The 22,180-nt window shown below is 39.4% G+C and overlaps 2 protein-coding genes across 2 annotated transcripts; both read right to left on the bottom strand.

Moving 5' to 3' along the window:
• Positions 1-450: 450 nt before the first annotated feature.
• LOC113248949 (olfactory receptor-like protein OLF4) lies at positions 451-1,380 on the bottom strand. Its single transcript, XM_026490533.2, has one exon. The coding sequence runs from the start codon at positions 1,378-1,380 to the stop codon at positions 451-453; it is 930 nt and encodes a 309-aa protein (XP_026346318.1).
• A 16,354-nt stretch (positions 1,381-17,734) lies between these two features.
• On the bottom strand, positions 17,735-18,667 carry LOC113248940 (olfactory receptor-like protein OLF4). Its single transcript, XM_026490527.1, has one exon. The coding sequence runs from the start codon at positions 18,665-18,667 to the stop codon at positions 17,735-17,737; it is 933 nt and encodes a 310-aa protein (XP_026346312.1).
• Between the last annotated feature and the right edge of the window lie 3,513 nt (positions 18,668-22,180).

Here is a 22,180-nt window from a genome sequence, read left to right as displayed (position 1 = left end):
AAAGTGTGTATTATCAAGAAGAGCATTTAAGGTAATAATGCAGAAAGGAAATGCAGACACGAAATGCAGAGCCATGATCTCAGAATTTCCTCTACAATAAAATTATAAAAATGGCCTCAGTTGCCAATGTAGTTTATTTCATAAAACTAGTACAGTTCATCACTATATGAGGCAAATGGGAATCTCCAAAATGTTTCTGATTTAAAGTTGTGACTAACTTTGGAACTGAAGAAAACAAAATGAAAATTGTTGACTATCAGAAGGAGCAGAAAGTTCAACAAAGAGAACTATTTAAATTCTATAAAACAGGTGAACTTTAGAAAAATTGAAACTCCAGTGTATAAATAGAGGGATTCAGTTCTTCTCTGATGACCTGATTAAAGAATCACAATGTCTGGCTACAGACATTGTAAGCCTACAATCACAGGTAGTTGGTGAAAAATGGCCCTTTTATGACTTCTTTCTGAAAAATACATTTAGAGCCCCCTTTATGTCTCTGTTCCTCAGGCTGTAGATGAAGGGGTTCAGCATGGGCGTGACCACCGTGTACATCACCGAGGCCACTGCATTTGAGTGGAAGCTCTGGGTAGCAGCAGAGCTAAAGTGCACTCCTAGGCTTGTACAATAAAATAAGGAGACAATGGAGAGGTGAGATGCACAGGTGGAAAATGCTTCGTACTTGCCCTGAGCTGATGAGATCCCACATATGGAGGAAACGATCTTAGAGTAAGAGTAAAGGACCCCAGCCAGGGGAGCACCACCCAGCAGCAAAGCTGCTAAATACATCACCATGTTATTAAGGAAAGTATCAGAACAGGCAAGTTGGATCATCTGACTGAGTTCACAGAAAAAGTGGGGGATTTCTACCTCTGTACAGAAGGACAGCCGCAGCACCATTAAGGTTTGTAACAAAGAATTCAGGACACTCATGATCCAGGACACCAGAAGCAGGAGTGAACAGATCCGAGGGCTCATAGTGATAGTGTAGTGCAGCGGGTGACAGATGGCCATAAAGCGGTCATAAGCCATCACAGTCAGGAGGAAGTTGTCCAAACCTCCAAAAAGTAGAAAAAAGTACATCTGCATGATGCAGCTTTCATAAGTTATGGCTTTTCTCTGTGTTTGTATATTTACCAGCATCTTGGGGATGGTGGTGGAGGTGAAGCAGATGTCTACAAAGGACAGGTTGGCCAGGAAGAAGTACATGGGGGTGTGGAGGTGGGAGTCAGAGCTGACGGCCAGGATGATGAGCAGGTTCCCAAGGATGGTGACCAGGTACATGGACAGGAACAGCCCAAAGAGGAAGGGCTGCAATTCTGGTTCTTCAGAAAATCCCAGAAGAAGAAATTCTGAAATCCATGTGTCATTCTTTAGTTCCATTCAGTCTATGTGACGACCATGATAAGAGAAAAGGGGCAGGACATAATCATGCATTACTAACCTGGCAGATACATTATCATTTGTATTCTGCACTCAAGAAATTAATGTTTATATTTGTGTATGAATCATGATAAAAACACTAAGAACTAGGAATAGAAGGAAGCTATCTCAACATAAAGCCATTTATGAAAAACCCACAGCAAGCCTGACACTCCATGGGGATACAGTGAACAGTTTTCCTCTTTGATCAGGAACAACGCATGGATGCCTGATTTCACAACTTCTACTCAATATAACAATGGAAATTCTAGCCAGAACAATTAAAGAAAAAGAAATAAAAGGCATCCAAACTGGAAAGGAAGAAATAAATTTATGTATACAAATGATGTGATCTTACATGTAGAAAATCCTAAAAATGCCATTTGCACAACATGAGGGGATCTAGGGGGTGCTACACACACTGAAATATGTCAGACAAAGACAAATACCATATGACCTCACTTATATGTGTGACAGACAAACACTTAAATACAGAGAACAAACTGGTACTTGCCAGAGGGTAGGTGAGGGGGTGGTAGATAAATGGTATAAACACTACCAAAGATATCTTGCCATTTGCAACAGCATGGATGAATCTAGAGGGTATAATGCAAAGTAACATCAGTCAGTCAGAGAAAGACAAATGCCATATGATTTTACTTATATATGGAATTTAAGAAAGAATACATATGAACAAAGAAAAAAAGACAAACAAAAAACAGACTCTTCAATATGGAGAACAAACTGGTGGTTGACAAAGGGGAGATGGGTGGGGAGATGGGTGACATAGGTGAAGGGGATTAAGAGTATACTTATCATGGTGAACACTGAGTAACGTGTACAATTGTTGAATCACTATACGGTAACCTGAAATTAATATAAGACTGCATGTCAATTAAGCAGAAGTTAAAAATACAAATTTAATTTAAAAACATACAAAAAATCCCCCAAAAGTCCTTACAATTACAAAAAAATCCCCAAAATAAAAAAAAATCAAATAAAATCTACAGGCAAAATCAATTAATGCAAGAAACTAAGAGGGAAGGAGTTATACATTAACTAATAGAATTTAGAACATTTTTATGGCCAAAATATCACCATAGAATTCAATAGAGAAACAAGAATCTGCAAAAATCATTTGAAATGTCATCAACTGTATAAAATGGGCATATAATATATGGTCATATAATAATAATTAGCAAATCAAAATGGTGACCAAATATATGAATTTTGCTCAAACTCACTAATACTTTACAAAAACAACATGAAATCCCTTTCACACCCATCAGCCTATCAAATAATTTAAGAGCACATCGATTGGGATTGGAACTTTTAAACAGATAGCAAAGTGGTACTCTTTAATTTTTGTCATAGAAATATGACACGCTATAACATTTAGGAAATAATCTGAAAACAGCTGTAACTATTGAAAATATAGATATGCATTGTTTACCTCAGGTTTTCTCATCTCAGCACTATTGACATCTGGCCCAGATCATTATCTGTGCTGTGGTTTGTCCTGGGCATTGGAGGATGTTTAGAGCACCTCTGGCCTCTAGTGACACCTCCCCTACCTGACAGCCTAAAATGCCTGTGGATATCACTCAATGTCCCCTGGAGGACAAGATAGCCCTCAGTGGAGAACCAGCATTCTTTTTTGTTTGTTTGTTTTTGTTTTTTAGTTAATTTTTATTATGTCATGTTAGTCACCATACAGTACATCCTTAGTTTTTCATGTGGTGTTCCATGATTCATTGTTTGCATGTAACACCCAGTGCTCCATGCAATATGTGCCCTCCTTAATACCCATCACCGGCCTATCCCTATCCTCCACCCCCTCCCCTCTGAAGCCCTCAGTTTGTTTCCCAGAGTCCACAGTCTCTCATGGTTCATTCCCCCTTCTGTTTACCCCCCTTCATTCTTCCCTTCCTTCACCTACTGATCTTCCTGCTATTTCTTATGTTCCATAAATGAGTGAAGCCATATGAAATTGTCTTTCTTTGCTTGACTTATTTCACTTAGCATAATCTCCTCTAGTCCCGTCCATGTTGTTGCAAATGTGTAGTTGTTCTTTCTGATGGCTGAGTAATATTCCATTCAAAGTCATTAGCCATCAGGGAAATTCAAATGAAAACCACATTAACATACCACCTTACACCAGTTAGAATGGCAAAAATTCACAAGGCAAGAAACAACAAATGTTGGAGAGGATGTGGAGAAAGGGGAACCTTCTTATACTGATGTCTGCTCAGCATAACCCTGGAAGTTCTAGCCAGAGCAATTAAAGAAAGAAAAGAAAAAAGAAAAGAAAAGAAAAGAAAAGAAAAGAAAAGAAAAAGAAAAGAAAAGACATCCCAACTAGAAAGGAAGAAATAAATTTATGTATGCAGACAGTGTGATCTCATATGTAGAAAATCTTAAAAATGCCACAGAAACACTCATAGAGCTAATAAATTAATTCAGCCAAGTAAGTGGATAAAAAGCCAAACCTCAAAAAAATCATCGCATTTCTACATACAGACAGTGAACAATCTGAGAAGGGAATAAAATAATTCCATTTGTGTGACATCCAAAACAGTAAGACTATCACCTCACACCAGTCGGAATGGCTAGTTTAAAATGATGAGAAATAACAAGTGTTAGTGCAGGGGTGGTCAAGAAGGAACCCTCATGCACTGTTGGTGGGAATGCAACGTGGTTCAGCTACTGTGGAAACGGTATGGAGATTCCTCAATACTAAACATAGAAATACCACATGATCAAGTAATCCCGATACTGGGTATTTACCCAAAGAAGACAAAAACACTAATTCAAAAATATACATGCACCCCACATTTTGCAGCATTATTTACAATAGTCAAGATATGGAAGCAGTCCAAGTGTCCATTGATAGATGAATGGATAAAGAAGATTGGTATATATACGTATACATATATATATATATATATGTATACGTATATATATGTATATATACCATCATATGTTGGAGAGGTTGTACAGAAAGGGAAACTCTCTTACACCATTGGTGGGAATGCAAGTTGGTACAGTCATTTTGGAAAACAGTGTGGAGGTCCCTTAAAAAGTTAAAAATTGAGTTACCCTATGATCCAACAATTGCACTACTGGGTGTTTACACCAAAGATACAGACGTAGTGAAGGGAAGGGCCATATGCACCCCAATGTTCATAGAAGCAATGTCCACAATAGCTAAACTGTGGAAGGAGCCGAGATGCCCTTCAACAGACGAATGGATTAAGAAGATGTGGTCCATATATACAAGAGAACCAGCATTCTAACCCAATCTCAAAATATTTTTGTGTAATTGATAAAATAGCAATTTAGTGAGAAAGTGTATGGAAAATCCTCAGAAGTGTAAATAACACAGCCACACCCTGAGATATTATGTAATCATTGAAATAATGAATTAGCATTATACTGGTTGATGCAGGCAGGACTGTAAGGTACTACTGATGGAGACAAGCTATAAAAGAGAGAGAGAGAGAGAGAGAGAGAGAGAGAGAAGGGACTTCACCAGAGTCTAAAGACCATTTAAAATGTGCATAAGATTCTATTTATGAATTGGTATAAAAGTGTATGAGTAGGGGCACCTGGGTGGCTTAGTCAGTTAAGCATCTGCCTTTGGCTCAGGTCACGATCCTGGGGTCCTGGGATCCAACCCTGCGTTGGGCTCCCTGCTTAGTAAGGAGCCTGCTTCTCCCTCTCCCTCTGTCCCTCCACTCTGCTTGTGCTCTTTCTCTCTCAAGTTCTCTGTCTCTGTCTCACAAATAAATATATAAAATCATTTTTTAAAAAGTATATGGATATTTGTGCATGCATAGTATAGAAACATACCACTTTTTTTGAGAGAGAGAGAGAGAGAGCACAGAAGCCAGGTGGAGGAGGGACAGAGGAAGAGGCAGAGAGACAAACTCAAGCGGGCTCCACAATCAGCCCAGAGCCTGACTCAGGGCTCCATCTCATTACCCTGACATCATGGCCTAAGCTGAAGTAAGAGGTCACACGCTCAACTGACTGAGCCACTAGGCGCCCCTAGAAATATAAGTTTTAAAAGAAATTAAGAGCTTATGGAACAAAGGATAGCAGTAGGAGTGAGAGTAGGTTAGGCATGTAGCTCTTTCAAACAACAGTCTGAAACACAATGACAATCTAAAAATAACTTTCTAGACAGGCATAAAAGAGTGTTAATGTAATAACATCAACATGGGTCACTAATTTAAGATTAAAGTGCTAAAGACTGGGAAGCAGGGGTGCCTGGCTGGCTCAGTCAGTAGAGAGTACAGCTCCTGTGCTTGGGCTTGTGAGTTTGACCCCCACATTGTGCATACCAGTCACTTTTAAAAACATACAAATTGGAAATAAACGAATATAACCAAAAAGTGAGTAGGAAGCATTATCTAAAGTGATGCTTTCATCTCATGTAGAGATATACTACTGCGTATTTGTTTAGGAAGAAAATGTGAACATTAGTCAAATGATAAAGAAGAATACTTTTCTAATGATGGCGGCAGTTGAGGGGACTCTGAGAAACAGATCTAATCACAAAAGGCCAAAAGGCACAATGAGGAATAACAGAACTACAAAGACAAGTTGGAAATATGTCTAAACGGTAAGTTATTAATCCAAATGATGCAGAAGAACTTTCTACACTTAAGCAGGAGGGAGGAAGATACGACCGAGAATAGGTTTGAGCGCACAACGTATTAACTGTCTTACTACCTCTAACTCATCTGTACAGACATAAAGGAACTGAAGGTCAAATGGCAAAGTTGGTGGAAAAACTCCAATTCTTATGCTTGAAAAATGCAATCAACAACAGGAACATAAACACTCAAAACCTGCCAAACAAAAGCACAAAAATGGCACAGACAACTTGCAATAGAGAAAGCAAACAAGAAACCCACAAATATACTCATCCTCACCAGTAAGGAAATAATGGTAATGGAAAGCTTTTTTAGTATACCTCTTTTCACCTGTTACATTTTTTAAAAAAATTGCTTGGAATACCCAGCATGAAAAAGTACACTGAAATGTATGTATCATGATTCATTAGTCTGGATCTTTCTCATCAATATGGGAACACATTCAAATTGTCCCTGGCTTAAAAGGAAAAAAAAAAGGAATGCCCTCACTGGACTGCATATCCCTTGTAGCTAATACCCTATATCTCTATTCCCCTTAATTGCAAAGATTCTTGGACTTGTGTTCTACTCTTATTGGGGCCATTTTATGTCACCCATCACCACTGTTCCATCACCACTGGTTAATCCTCAACAATCTCCCCTTCCTGAGTGATTTCAATATTTACTTTTCTTTTTAGGATAATAAATAGATCTATCCATTAATCAAGAAAGCCAACAACCACAGTGATATCCCAGTGCTGGGCTAGGCTGGGTTGTCTCTCAGGTGGCTTCAGGTAAATGTTCCCACTCTTCTATTCTCGCTGGCCCTTTCTTTCTGTACCTGTGGGGTTTTCAAACTCACCTGCATGGGGGTCTCTGTGTGGAAGTCCAGATTCCTCCCTCCACGGTGGATAATGGACACTGAAGCTCTGTTCTCTAACAATACAGCAGGAGTCTCCTACCCAGACCTGGGAACTCCAAAAGAAATAACCCTGTCCCACTTGGCACAAGGTTGCACCTGCTGAGGGACAACAGCAGAAGAGATATTGACTGCTCTGTATCTACTTCTTAGGCATATTTCCCTCCTGTTTCTCCAACCCCTGGGGACATCATCCCCCATGGGACATTGCTCTGGACAGATATAACTTTTTTTTTCCCTGTAGTTTCCCATTCCTAAGAGACCAGCTTACAAGTCAGGTGAATCCAGTTATTACTCTTCCCTGAACTCACCTGCCTCCCACAGAGCTAACCTCCTAGCACCTTATCCCAACCCTGAGTTAAAGATTTATCCAAATCTAAGTGTGAAGAGTTTTTCTTTACTAGGCTCCTTTGGGTCGCCCAAATATTGACTTGTGGTTGGACACAGTACTGGTATCACCACAAGATTGCTACCCCCCCTTCCACAAGTGAAGAAGTGAATTTCTTTAACATAAAAACATGAGGACTATAGACCTTGGTTTCTATAACACTTTAACCAAAACAGTTAAGAGTTCAATGCTTTAACATAATTTAAGAGCTGTTGTTTTCATCTTAATGTATAAAATATTTTGGTAATTAGGAGATATATATTTGGGCATAGAGCATCAGGTCCACAAGATGAAAAGGCTTCTGGAGATGGATGGTGGTGCCAACCACACAACAATGGGAATGTATTTCATTCCACTGAGCTGTGCACTTAAAAAATGGTTAAGGGACACCTGGGTGGCTCAGCTGATCCAGCCTCCAACTCTTGATCTCAGCTCAGGTCTTGATCTCCTCAATGTCGTGAGTTCAAGCCCTGTATTGGGCTCTGCACTGGGCATGAAGCCTACTTAAAGATAAAATAAGTAAAAATTAAAAAAAAAATGTTTAAGAGTTGGGGGAAAGAGGTCATTGGGATTGAGGAGTGCACTTTCACAATGAGCATAGGGTGTTGCATGGAAGTGTTGAATCACTAAATTGTGCACCTGAAACTAATATTTTGCTGTATGTTAACTGGTATTTAAATAAAAATGTTGAAAAAGAATATACCTACCTTAGTAAGTACTGAGAAATGTATAGGATTGTTGAATTGTTATATCGTACCCCTAAAGTGATTAACACAGCGTATGTTAAATACACTTCAATATTTAAAAAAATTAAGAAAAAATAAAAAAAAATTAAAGGACAATAGTATAAAAAGAATAGCTATGCTTGTCTGGGTGGATGAAGGTAATCACAATGGTCCTCCAAATGTTGACAAGGGAGACAGAAGAGTTGGTGTCAGAGAGAGCATGGAAATGGTGCCCTGCTGGCTCTGAAGGTGGAGGAAGAGCCAGGACCCCAGGAATCAGGCTGCCAGTAATAGAGACTGGAATTGGAAACAAACAACAGATCCTCCCTTGAGCCTGTAGAAGGAACTCAGCCCTGCAGACATCTTGCTATTAGACCTATGAGACTCATTCCGAGCTTCTGACTCCAGAACTGTAAGAGCACATATGTGTTCGTTTTTAGCAATGAGTGTGGGGATATTTTACCGCAGCAGGAGGAATCTCATATGCACATAGTCAATAACATTATTGGAGGGAACTGAGTTTAAGCTTCTCAATTCATTCACCAGGTGCCTTGTCTAAGGGTAATTTTACATTAAAACCACAGTAGGTAGAGAAGAAAATTTAAATTGATTTGGAGGTATTCTGCCTTATCAGCTGGTACAGTGAGTTCCTTGCAGCATAAATGTGTCTGTGGTCTGACTCTGAGGACTTTGAGGCAATGACATAGGAAAGGATGTCATGATCTAAATTATGGTCACTCATTGTCATTTAAATCTTTGTATTTCTTCATCCTTTTATTTCAGATACATTCAAAAGTTCCCTCTTCTCAGTGCTATCTTCTCCAGCTTTCTCAAGATTCCTATCAGCATAAAAGACAAGATCATAAATGTGTCGGTGTGTGTACACATGTGATGAGCTTATTTGAAAGAAAATGTATGGAAACACACATGTACACAAGACACAACTGTTACCCTCAAATGTTTTCTTTGAAGCAAAAAAAGGAAGTTCCATATGTTTTAGTCATTCTTAACAACCCTATGAATTTATGTTTAGAATCCCACATTACCTTCAGAAATACAGAAAATGACGCTTCAATAATTACCTCACAAAGCAGTTAAAATTTAAGTACTAGCAAAATCGGTGGAAGAAGAAAGGGATAAAGAAAGGGGGGGTAATCAAAAGGGGTAATGAAGCATGAGAGACTATGGACTCTCAGAAACAAACTGAGGGCTTCAGAGGGGAGGGGGGTGGGGGAATGGGATAGGCTGGTGATGGGCAGTAAGGAGGGCACGTATTGCATGGTGCACTGGGTGTTATACTCAACTAATGAATCATCGAACTTTACATAAAAAAATTAAAATTAAAGATGCTAAAAAATACATATTAATAAAATAATAAATATATAAATTAAAAAAAACTTAAGTACATTATTAAATCAACACAAATAGGAACCTCCAGTATGTACTTTTCATTTTTGTGTAGAGCCTTTAATTCACCAATGTGTACACCTCACATATGTAGGTTATTACAGATAATTATACTCCAATGATTTATTCAGTGGAAAAAACCTAATGGTGCATGGCTATGGATAGAATCTAGAACACAGGTAGCTGATTATCACTTAAGAGGGGTAGGAGATAGCACTTCTAATGGGGAAGAAAATCAAGCGTTAATTATGGATGTACAGACAGTGGAATTAAATTTAGACAGTTCAGGGGTGCCTGTGTGACTCAGCCATTAAGCGTCTGCCTTCGGCTCAGGTCATGATCCCGGCATTCTGGGATCGAGCCCCACATCGGGCTCCCTGCTCAGCAGGAAGCCTGCTTCTCCCTCTCCCACTCTCCCTGCTTGTGTTCCCTCTCTTGCTGCCTCTCTCTCTGTGTCAAATAAATAAATAAAATCTAAAACAAACAAACAAACAAATAAACAAACAAATAAATAAATAAATAAACAAACAAACAAATAAATAAATAAATTTAAACAGTCCACATGATAAAGCAAATTTTTTCTATGGATGAGCCAACATTGGAAATGTAGTATTAAGAGTCCATAAATTGGTTGAAGACAGAAGAGCACTACAGATACACACAACACCATGGATGAGTCTTAGAAACACAACATAGACATTCACTCCTGACTCCAGATCCATGAGGACCCAGCAGAGATCAGAAACACCCCCAGCATATAATTCCATTTGATTGTAAAGATATTATGATATCCCATTTGACAAAGACAGCCTGTTACACAGCAAGAGCTGACTGACACAATAATCCAAGTAAACAGATCTGAGGCAATTAGATCATGTGCTGCTTTTTATCTGTGGCACATTTATCTGACATTAAGGAGAACAGTCATGATCATTCTGTGATTCAAGTTTATTTCCAATGAGTTTATGAACATCTTGGCTTCCTTTTGGGTCACTGGGAGAGTCTGAATTGGTGAATTGCACATACACATTTGTGCAGAAGAACTGTTGACCCTGAACCACATGACCAGCAGGACATTCAGCTCTCCTGTGACGTTTCCTCTGATCATGCATGTGGAGGAGATTTCTGAGCAGGAAGGAGGTATGAAATGGATGATGCTGATATTGTTCATTCACTGTCCCTTTGCATTTGTGACAAATATTAGGTTAGGGTGTTATTTCATGTAAGAGTAGAGAGTCGTATTAGCAGGTAGCATTGGAAGTTATCAAGTAGAAACAGGAAGATAACACAGTGATAAAACATAGAAGACACTAAGCAATCCTTCACCACAATGAATAAACCCCGTCAGTTGTGGGCACCAATATTCTATGCTTCCACAAATACATGCATGGCATGAAAAAGAAAGATTTTGGATAGTAATAGAATGGTTTGAAATGTTGCACCCCTGTATTTCTTAACTTTTTAATTATTTTAATTCCAGTATGGTTAACGTACCATTTTACATTAGCTTCATGTGTACAATATAGTGATTCAGCATTTCTCTACATTACTCAGTGCTCATGATGGTAAGTGTACTCTTAATCCTCATCACTTATTTCACCCATCCCCCCAGTCATCTCCCCTCTGGCAACCACCACTTTCTCCTCCATATTGAAGAGTCTGTTCTTTTGTCTGTCTCTTTTCTTTTCTTTGTTTGTTGGTCTTTTCTTAAATTCCTCATATGAGTAAAATCATACTGTATTTGTTTTTCTCTGACTGATTAATGTCACTTAGCATTATATCCTATGGGTACATTCATGTTGTAAATGGCTATATGAAAATAAAAAGCTTTTACACAACAAAGGAAGCTAACAACAAAACAAAAAGACTACCTACTGAATGGGAGAAGATATTTGCAAATGATATATCCAATAAGGGGTTAATATCCAAAATATATAAAGAACAACTCAATACCGAAAAAAAAAAAAACTAATAACAATTCAACTAAAAAATGTTCATAGCAGCATTGTCCACAATAGCTAAATTGTGGAAGGAGCCAAGATGCCCTTCAACAGATGACCGGATTAAGAAGATGTTGTCCATATATACGATGGAATATTTCTCAGCCATCAGAAAGAACAACTACACATTTGCAGCAACATGGATGGGACTGGAGGAGATTATGCTAAGTGAAATAAGTCAAGCAGAGAAAGACAATTATCATATGGTTTCCCTCATTTATGGAACATAAGAAATAGCAGGGAGATCGGTAGGAGAAGGAAGGGAAGAATGAAGGAGGGGTAAACAGAAGGGAGAATGAACCTTGAGAGACTATGGACTCTGGGAAACAAACTGAGGGCTTCAGAGGAGACAGGAGTGGGGGATTGGGATAGGCCAGTGAAGGGTATTAAGGAGGGGCATGTATTGCATGGAGCACTGGGTGTTACACGCAAACAATGAATCATGAAACACTACATCAAAAACTAATGATGTACTGTATGATGACTAACATAACAATAATTTTTTTTTTTAAAAAGGTGAGAAACCTACCTAGACCAGATGTGCCTGCAAATCCACATGGATCCCACTACAAATGTAGAATCTGATCACAGGTCCTGGGAGGCCCAGAGACTGCATTTCTAGCAAGACCCTGGGAGATGTCGATGTGCAGGTCCTGCCTTGTGAACCACTTTTAATTAGCAAGGATGTAATCCTGAGTTAGTGATGGTGTAGGGAATTTTAAGTCTTCTGCACCAAATATTGTCATTGCATGAAATTTTGAAAGAATAGTGTACTCACTCATTCTTGAGGCTGTGTAAAGTCTGCGTTTCTTGCTTTCATAAGTGACCAAAATAGTACACTTACGAAAAAGACTTGGTAGTAGTAAGTTGAAGAAGACCCTACCAAACATGGGCTCTCCCACCTTCTAATCCCTAGTTCGGTTAACATGTTATTTGTTATAGCAAAGAAGGGTTAAGGCAGCAGATTAAACAGGGTTGCTAATAAACTGCCACTGAGATAAAAAGATTAGCTGTGATTGTCCAGATGGGAGGGAGGTAATCGCAATGGGACCTTGGAATACTGAAGAGGGAGACAAAAGACTTGGTGGTAGAGAGAAATTGAAAATGCTGCCCTGCTAGGTCTGAAGGTGGAGGAAGGGCCATGAACCCAGGAATGCAGGCGGCCAGCAAGAGAGACTGGAATTAGAAAGGAAACACATTCTCCCTTGAGCTTCTAGAAGGAACTCAACCCTGCAGACTCCTTGCTATTAGCGCGATGAGACACCTTCCAAGCTTCTGCCTCCAGAACTATAAAAACATGTACGTGTTTGTTTTAAGCAAGTAGTGTGGGGATACTTTACAGTAGCAGGAGGCATCTCATATGAACATAGTGATAAAATTATTTGAGGGAACTGAGTTTAAGTCTTCCAATCCATTCATCAGCCTCCCTTGGGTAAAGGTAATTTACATTTAAAGAACCCACATTAAGTATAATACACTCTAGTTTCATCTATGTGGTTGCAAATACCATATGATTTCACTAATATGTGGAATTTAAGAAAAAGAACAGATGAACAGAAGGGAAGGGAAGGAAAAATAAAATGAGATAAAAACAGGGAGGCAAACTGTCAGAGACTCTTGACTACAGGAAACAAACTGAGGGGTGATGGAGGGAAGTGGATGGGGGATTAGGTAAATGGGTGATAGTTTGTAAGGAGGGCACTTGTGATGAGCACTGGGTGGTGTATTTAAGTGATGAGTCACTAAGTTCTACCTCTGACACTAATATTGCACTATATTTGAACTAACTTGAATTTAAATAAAATCTTGAAAGAAAAATAAATAAAAAAATAATAAATAAGTAAAAAAAATGAAAGTAGGCATGTCTTAAAAACCCACATGAAGTAGAAAGTAAATTAAATAGATTTGTAGATCTTCTGCCCAATCAGCGGGTTCAGTGAATCCCTCGAGCCATAAATGTGAGTGCGTTCTGACTCTGAGACCTTTGAGACAGCGACATAGGAAAGAACTCATGATCAAAATTAAGGTCACTCTCTGTAATTTACAATTTGTTGTCTATATTTCTGGATCTTTTTATTTCATGTTGATTCAGCCATTCATTCTTTTCAGTCCTATCTCTTCCAACTCTTCCTCAAGTTTCCTTTTAACATAAAGGATGAAATCATAAATTGTCTGTGTGTGTACACATGCTGGGAGTGTGCTTATTTGAAGTAAAAAAATATGAAACACACACACACACACACGCACGACACAGACACTACACTGGAATGTTTCTAGGAGTTAAAAAATTAATTTTCTTGCATTTCATTCTTTTCTTACAAGATTCATTTATTCTTTAAAAATTCTTTCTTTCTTTTTTTTAAGATTGTATTTATTTATGTGAAAGAGAGACAGCCAGCGAGAGAGGGAACACATCAGGGGAGTGGGAGAGGAAGAAGCAGGCTCCCAGCAGAGGAGCCCGATGTGGAACTCGATCCCGGAACGCTGGGATCACGCCCTGAGCCGAAGGCAGATGCTTAATGACTGTGCTACCCAGGTGCCCCTAAAAATTCTATATTTAAATTCAATTTAGGTAAGATGTACTGTTTTAAAAGTTTCAGGGGTAGAATTTAGTGATTCATCAATAGCATGTTACATCCAGTGCTCATTACATCAATTACTCTCCTTAATGTCCATCACCAAGTTACTCCACCCCCACCCGCCTCCCAGCAACCCTCAGTTTGTTTCCTAGACTTCAGTGACTCTTACGGATTTCCTGCATTTCTGTTTTCATCTTATTTTATTTTTCCTTCCCTTCCCCCATGTTCACCTGTTTTGTTTCTTAAATTTCACATAGGAGTGAAATATGGTATTTGTCTTTCTCTGACTGACTTATTTTGCTTAGCATAATGCCCTTTAGTTCCATCCATGTCATTGGAAATGGCAAGATTTCATTATATTTGATGGCTGAGTAATATTCCACTGTGTGTGTGTGTGTGTGTGTGTGTGTGTATCACATCTTCTTTATCCATTCATCTATTTTTAAAATATTTTTTATTATATTATGTTAGTCACCATACAGTACATCCCTGGTTTTTGATGTAAAGTTCGATGATTCATTACTTGCGTATAACACCCAGTGCACCATGCAATACGTGCCCTCCTTACTACCCATTACCAGCCTGTCCCATTCCCCCACCGCCTCCCCTCCAAAGCCCTCAGTTTGTTTCACAGAGTCCATAGTCTCTTATGCTTCACTCCCCCCTCTGGTGACCCCCCTTTCTTTATCCATTCATCTATTAATGGACCTCTGGGCCTTCTCACAGTTTGGCTATTGTGGATGTTGCTGCTACAAACATTGGGGTGCAGGTGCCCCTTTGAATCACTGCATTTGTATCTTTGGGGTAAATACCCAGTAGTGCCTTTACTGGGTCATAGGGTAGCTCTATTTTTAACTTCTTGAGGAACCTCCATACTGTTTTCTAAAGTGGCTGTAAGAGCTTGCACTCCCACCAACAGTGTAAGAGGGTTCCCCTTTCTCTGCATCCTCGCCAACATTTGTTGTTTCCTGACTTGATCATTTTAGTTATTCTGACTGGTATGAGGTGGTATCTCATTGTGATTTTGATTTGTATTTCCCTGATGGCAAGAGATGTTGAGTAATTTTTTCATGTGTTGTTGGCCATTTGAATGCCTTCTTTGAAGAAATGTCTGTTCATGTCTTCTGCTTAATTCTTTTTTAAAATTTATTTTTATTTTTTATTTTATTTTTAAATTTAATTTAATCTTATTTTATTATGTTCAATTAGCCAACTTATAACTTCTGCCCATTTTTTGACTGGATTTTTATTTTTTGAGTGTTGAGTTTGGTAAGTTCTTTATAGATCTTGGATAGTAGCCCTTTATTTGATAAAACTTTTGCAAATATCTTCTCCCATTCTGTAAGTTGCCTTTTAGTTTTGTTGACTGTTTCCTTTGCTGTGCAAAAGCTTTTTATCTTGATGGAGTTTTTCTTTTTTTCTTTTTTTTAATGAGTTTTTATTATATTTTATTTTATATTTTTATAATATTATATTATATTTTATTATGTTAGTCACCATCCACGGTTTCTGATGTAAGGCTCGATGATTCATTAGTTGCGTATAACACCCAGTGCACCATGCAATACGTGCCCTCCTTACTACCCATCACCGATCTATCCCATTCCCCCACCCCCTCCCCTCTGAGGCCCTCAGTTTGTTTCTCATAGTCCATAGTCTCTCATGTTTCATTCCCCCTTCTGATAACCCCCCCTTTCTTTATCCCTTTCTTCCCCTACTGATCATCCTAGTTCTTATGTTCCATAGATGAGAGAAATCATATGATAGTTGTCTTTCTCTGCTTGACTTATTTCACTTAGCATTATCTCCTCCAGTGCCATCCATGTTGCAGCAAATGTTGAGAACTCGTTCTTTCTGATAGCTGAGTAATATTCCATTGTATATATGGACCACAACTTTTTAATCCAGTCATCTGTTGAAGGGCATCATTAGCCATCAGGAAAATTCAAATCAAAACCACACTGAGATACCACCTTACGCCAGTTAGAATGGCAAAAATAGACAAGGCAGAAACAACAATTGTTGGAGAGGATGTGGAGAAAGGGGATCCCTCCTACATTGTTGGTGGCAATGCAAGTTGGTACAGCCACTCTGGAAAACAGTGTGGAGGTCCCTTAAAAAGTTAAAAGTTGAGCTACCCTATGATCCAGCCATTGCACTACTGGGTATTTACCCCAAAGATACAGATGTAGTGAAGAGAAGGGCCATATGCACCCCAATGTTCATAGCAGCAATGTCCACAATAGCTAAATCGTGGAAGGAGCCAAGATGCCCTTCAACAGATGACTGGATTTTTTCTTTTGTTTCACTTTTGTTTCCCTTGCCTTTGGAGACATGTCTAGCAAGAAGTTGCTGTGGCTGAGTCAAAGAGGTTTCTGCCTGTGTTCTTCTCTATGACTTTGATGGATTCCTGTCTCAACTTTAGGTCTTTTATCCATTTTGAGTTTATTTTTGTGTATGGTGTAAGAAAGTGGTCCAGTTTCATTCTCCTGCATGTGGCTGTCCAGTTTCACCTACCCCATTTGTTAAAGAGACTGTAAGTGCCTGACATGAAGCTTTTGATTTCTGAGGCATCCACTTCAAAGACAGCCATGTTGAGTTAACACACTGTCAAGTGTGGTAGACAATTACCAGAGAAGACTTCAGGCTGCCCCAGCCATGAAGTACCTTTTCAGAAGGTCCTGGGTAATCTTGGTATTGACACACAAGAGACCCTGATTTCCCCTTCAACACCCACATTCTAATCAAATAAAAATCTCCAATATAGTATGAACCACATACCACTAACCACTCTGGCCATGGACCCTAATAAAGATTGATTCCTCAGTGGCACTCTCTCTCTCCTCTCAAAGTCTCTCTCTCCCCCTTTGAGACTGCCTTGAATGACCTTTGGGATCCCCTGTGCCCTCCAGGACCTGTGAAGAGTAAAGCTGGTTTTGATACTGATGGGTATTTCTGAGGTGTGTCTTGCAGTCACAACGAGAACCCAAGGGCTGGTGCAGCCACAGCAGAGGCTCTGGTCAGGGAAGCATCTGTGGGAATGTCCACAAGCACAGGGCGCAGGGCGTGCCCAGGCTTTCCTAGCCTGAGCATCCCTGTCAGGAGCCTGAGACATAGAGGGAACAATGTTCACATTCTCAGGAAGAGGAGTGAAGGTAGTGATGCAGAAAGAATGAAGTCTCAAGGGGAAACCCGGGCTTTTGTATTTTCCTGTACAATAAAGTCATGTGATTGGCTTAGTGGCCAAGTGTACCTTCTTCCATATGAAGAGTACAGCTCATAATTATTCTCAGGAAATCTAGGGAAAATTTACGTGACATGGTATAAGTCATTTGAAATGAAGTATTGTTAAGAAATCCAACATGTCCTATGTAAGATATAGAAATTTCCAGGCATTTGAGTTCCAAGGTTGAGGAAAATGTTAAGAATGTATGAAAATGGACAAAAGGGAAACCGTCTGTGTATTGGAGCAGAAGCTTAACAAAGTGAGTTACTTAGATGTATGGAAAAGTTGAATTCAAACAAATAGAAATTCCAGAAAATATATAGAAGGAGCAACTTCTACTTCCACAACCTGATCAAAGAATAGTAGTTCCTGGCTCTGAGGCTGCAAGCCCTGCAATCATCGGTGCTTCTTCAGCCCCAGGAAAATGGCCCTTATATCACTGGAACTCCAGTGATTCTTTTCAGAGCCCTCTTTATGTCTCTGTTCCTCAGGCTGTAGATGAAGGGGTTCAGCATGGGCGTGACCACAGTGTACATCACCGAGGCCACTGCACTTGCGTGGGAGCTCTGGGGAGCAGCAGAGTTAAGGTACACTCCTAGGATTGTACAATAAAATAAGGAGACAACGGAGAGGTGAGATGCACAGGTGGAAAATGCTTTATACTTGCCCTGAGCTGATGAGATCCCAAGTATGGAGGAAACTATCTTAGAATAAGAGTAAATGATCCCAGCCAGGGGAGCACCACCCAATAGCACAGCTGCAAAATACAAGACAATGTTATTAACAAAGGTGTCAGAACAGGCGTGCTCGACTACCTGATTGAGTTCACAGAAAAATTGGGGGATTTCTATGCCTGTACAGAAGGTCAGCCGCAACACCATTAAGCTCTGTAATAAGGAATTCAGAACACTGATGATCCAGGACACCAGAACCAGCAGTCCACAGAGCCAGGGGTTCATGATGACTGTGTAGTGCAGTGGGTGACAGATGGCCAGGAAGCGGTCATAGGCCATCACCATCAGGAGAAAGTCATCCCAGCTTGCAAACAGTAGGTAAAAGTACATCTGAGTGATGCAGCCAACGTAGGTTATGACTTTGCTCTGAGTCTGGATGTTCAGCAGCATCTTAGGGACGGTGGTGGAGGTGAAACAGATGTCTACAAAGGACAGGTTGGCCAGGAAGAAGTACATGGGGGTGTAGAGATGGGAGTCAGAGATGACGGCCAGGAGGAGGAGCAGGTTTCCAAACACAGTGATCAGGTACATGGAGAGGAAAAGCCCAAATATGAGGGGCTGCAGTTCTGGCTCCTCTGATAATCCCAGAAGAACAAACTCTGAAATTCGTGTGTTGTTGTATTTTTCCATGTAGTGGTGGAGACTACAAAGAAATAAAATAACATAATAATTTTTTAATAATAATTTTTTTATGTAATGTTAGTCACCATACAGTACACCCCTAGTTTTTGATGTAATGTTCCATGATTCATTACTTGCATGTAACACTCAGTGCACCATGAAATACGTGCCCTCCTTAATACCCATCACCGGCCCAACAATTTTTTATTTTTTTATTTAAATTCCAGGTAATTTACCTACCGTGTAATATTTGTTTCACGTGGGCAATATAGTGATTGAATACTCCATACAACACACATCACAAGTGTTCTTTTTCATCCCCATCACCTGTTTCACCCATCCCCCCACCAAGTCTCTTCTGGTAACCAGCAGTGTGTTTTCTGCACTTAAGAGTCTGTTTCTTGTTTGTCTCTCTTTCTCTTTTACTCCTTTGCTTATTTGTTTTGTTTCTTAAATTCCACATATGGCTGAAATTGTATGGTATTTGTCTTTCTCTGACTGACTTCATTCGCTTAACATAACACACTCTAGCTCCATCCATGTCATTGCAAATGGCATGATTTCATTTTGTTTTATGAATGAATAATATTACACAGTATGTATATATACAGATACACACACACATATATACACATACATACACACATATATCTATCACATCTTGTTTATCCATTCATCTATTGATGGACTCTTGGGTTGTTTCCATAGTTTGGCTGTTGTAGACAATGCTGCTAAAAAGATTTGGGAGCATATCCCTTTGAGTAGCATTTTTGTATTCGTTGGGTGAATACCTAGCAGCGCAATTACTGGATCACAGGTAGCTCTACTTTTAACTTTTTGAGGAAACTCCATACTGTTTTCTGAGGGGCTGCACCGGTTTGCATTCCCACCAACATTGCAAGAGGCTTCCCTTTTCTCCCCATCCTCACTAACACCTGTTGCTTCCTGTGTTGTTAATTTAGGCATTCTGACTGGTGTGAGGTGGTATCTCATTGTAGTTTTGGTGTGTATTTCCCTGATGATGAGTGATGTTGAGCTGCTTTTCATGTGTCTGTTGGCCATCTGTATATCCTTGGAAAAATGTCTATTCTGCCCATTTCTAACTGGATTATTTGTTTTTTTAGGTGTTGAGTTTAATAAGTTCTTTATAGATTTTGCATACTAATCCTTTATCAGATACGTCACTTGCAAATATCTTCTCTCATTCTGAAGGTTGCACTACTAGGTATTTACCCAGGGGACACAAAAATACTAATTTGAAGGGTTACATGCACCCTGATATTTATAGCAGCAATGTCAACAACAGCCAACCTCTGGAGAGAACCCAAATGTCCATAACTGATGAATGGATACAGATGTGGTATACAAAATGAAATATTACTCAGCCACCAGAAAGAATGAAATCTTGCCATTTGCAATGATGTGGACAGAGTGTGTTATGCTAACTGAAATAAGTCATTCAGAGAAAGACAAACACCATAAGATTTCAGTCAAGTGTGGAGTTCAAGAAGCAAAACGAATGAAAACAGTTGGGGAAAAAAGAGAGGCAAACCAGGAAACAGACTCTTAACTGTGAACAAACTGAAGGTTGCCAGAGGGAGGTGGCGGGGGGCTGGGTGAAAATAATGATGGGGATGAAGGAGGGCACTTGCGGTGATGAGCACCTGGTGTTGTACGGAAGTGTTGAATCACTAAGTTCTACCCCTGAAACTAATATTGTTCCATATTTTAGCAAATTGAGATTTAAATAAAACCTTGGAGAAAAAAAAATCCAACAATCTAATGATGAAGAAAGAATATACTAAAAAAATAAGAAATCATATACCATGTTAGATAGTGACAGGTATTACGAAGGGAAAAAAAGGTCAGTATGCAGAAGAGTGGCTGGTGAGGGTACTAAGTTTTAATAGGATTTCAGGAAGACCTGTAAAGAAGGTGCCTTTTTTTTATCTTAAAGCAAATTTATTAAATTCAGAGGTATGGATAAGGGACATTTTCAAACTTAAACTCTTATTTTGAGATACTAGAAGATTCACAAGTAGTTGTAAGAAATAATACAGAGAGATTTTGTGTACCCTTTACCCAGTTGCCCCCAGTGATAACATCTTGCAAACCTATATAGTACAGTATCGCAAGGGTCCTGACAATGACACAGTCAAGATACAATACATTTCCGTAACAGGAGAATCCGTCATGTTGCCCATAACTATATTTGATGAGGTCACTATTTTTTTTTTCATTTCAGCCTTTCCAATGGCTATATAATGATATTATAGCTTTACTTTGCATTTCCCTGATGGCTAATGAACATCTTTTCAGTGCTTGTTTGCCACCTGTATATCTTCTTCTGTGAAGTGTGTTTTTTATTCCCTTTTCTAATTGGATGCTTTTTTTTTTTTTTAACTGTGGAGCTTTGAGAGTTCTTTATATAGTCTAGATACTAGTCATTGGTGACATTTTAACAGAGGTTCCAGAAAGACTGAGCAGGAGGCAGGAGGATATCTGGGGGAGGTGTGTGCCCTGCAGGGACAGCAGAGCAAAGGCCCCGCAGAAGGCACTTACTGAAGATCTGCAGATCTCAACATGCAGTCAGTGCGGTGAGGGAACGAGCAAGAGGAGAGAAAGGAGAGGTGGTGGCAGAGAATGTTGAGGACCAAGGGGGCTTTCCTGCCACTGATGGGACTTCAAGACATAGGGAGTCCTTCCTTCACATGGTGTTCTTTGCATCTTATTAATTGTGTTCAAAGGTATTCTGTGAATAGAGATGGATCCCTTCCTTATTTCCATCTGTTGGTTAACAGTCTGCATTTAAGGGTCACACATTGGAGTATATGAACTCGGGTACCATTGCCCTGAGGACTGCTCATGCCCCACAACACACACACACACACACACACACACACACACACACACTGAACTCTGACCTCCTGGCACTGCATTACTACCATGTTTTTCTCACCTGCAGCCACAATAATGTTGAAAGAAATGGTAGTAGGCCAGCAGTCAACATGAGATTACCTTTACCCAGAAGAGTGTGTAAAGAGCACTTAAATTCTATTTAGCAAATCTCCCAAGGACATGGAAACGTGGGCTTCATTTTAATACAATCATCTTGTGTCCTGTGTTTAAAGAAATATATATATAAAAAAAAAACAGTTCCAAAAACACAGAGAAAAGAAATGGACACAAAGGGTAAAAGCTCTAATAAGCTCAGGAGGTCACTCAGAGACTGTGATGAACAGAAATTTTCCCTGGTTCTGGCAGCTTTCCAGCCCCAGTCCACAGTCCCTGATGCCCAGAATGATTAACAATGCAGAAAAAGAAGAGTGTATAAAAATAAGAAATGAGTGGTGTTCTTATGATGTCAAGACACTCTACTGATTGAATATCCCTCTAGAACAATGTGCAAAGGGAATAAACCTGCAATTTACAACAGAAAATACGCAGTGTATGAAAATAGAAGGGGATTTTTAAAGATGAAATAAGAAACACCTTCCAAATGATTTTAAATGGAAAACTTTT

This window comes from Ursus arctos, unplaced genomic scaffold (assembly GCF_023065955.2).
Source record: "Ursus arctos isolate Adak ecotype North America unplaced genomic scaffold, UrsArc2.0 scaffold_14, whole genome shotgun sequence".
Classification (NCBI taxonomy): Eukaryota; Metazoa; Chordata; class Mammalia; order Carnivora; family Ursidae; genus Ursus; species Ursus arctos.
The sequence above is the reverse complement of the archived record's forward strand: the minus strand, read 5'-3'. Positions and strand labels throughout refer to the sequence as shown.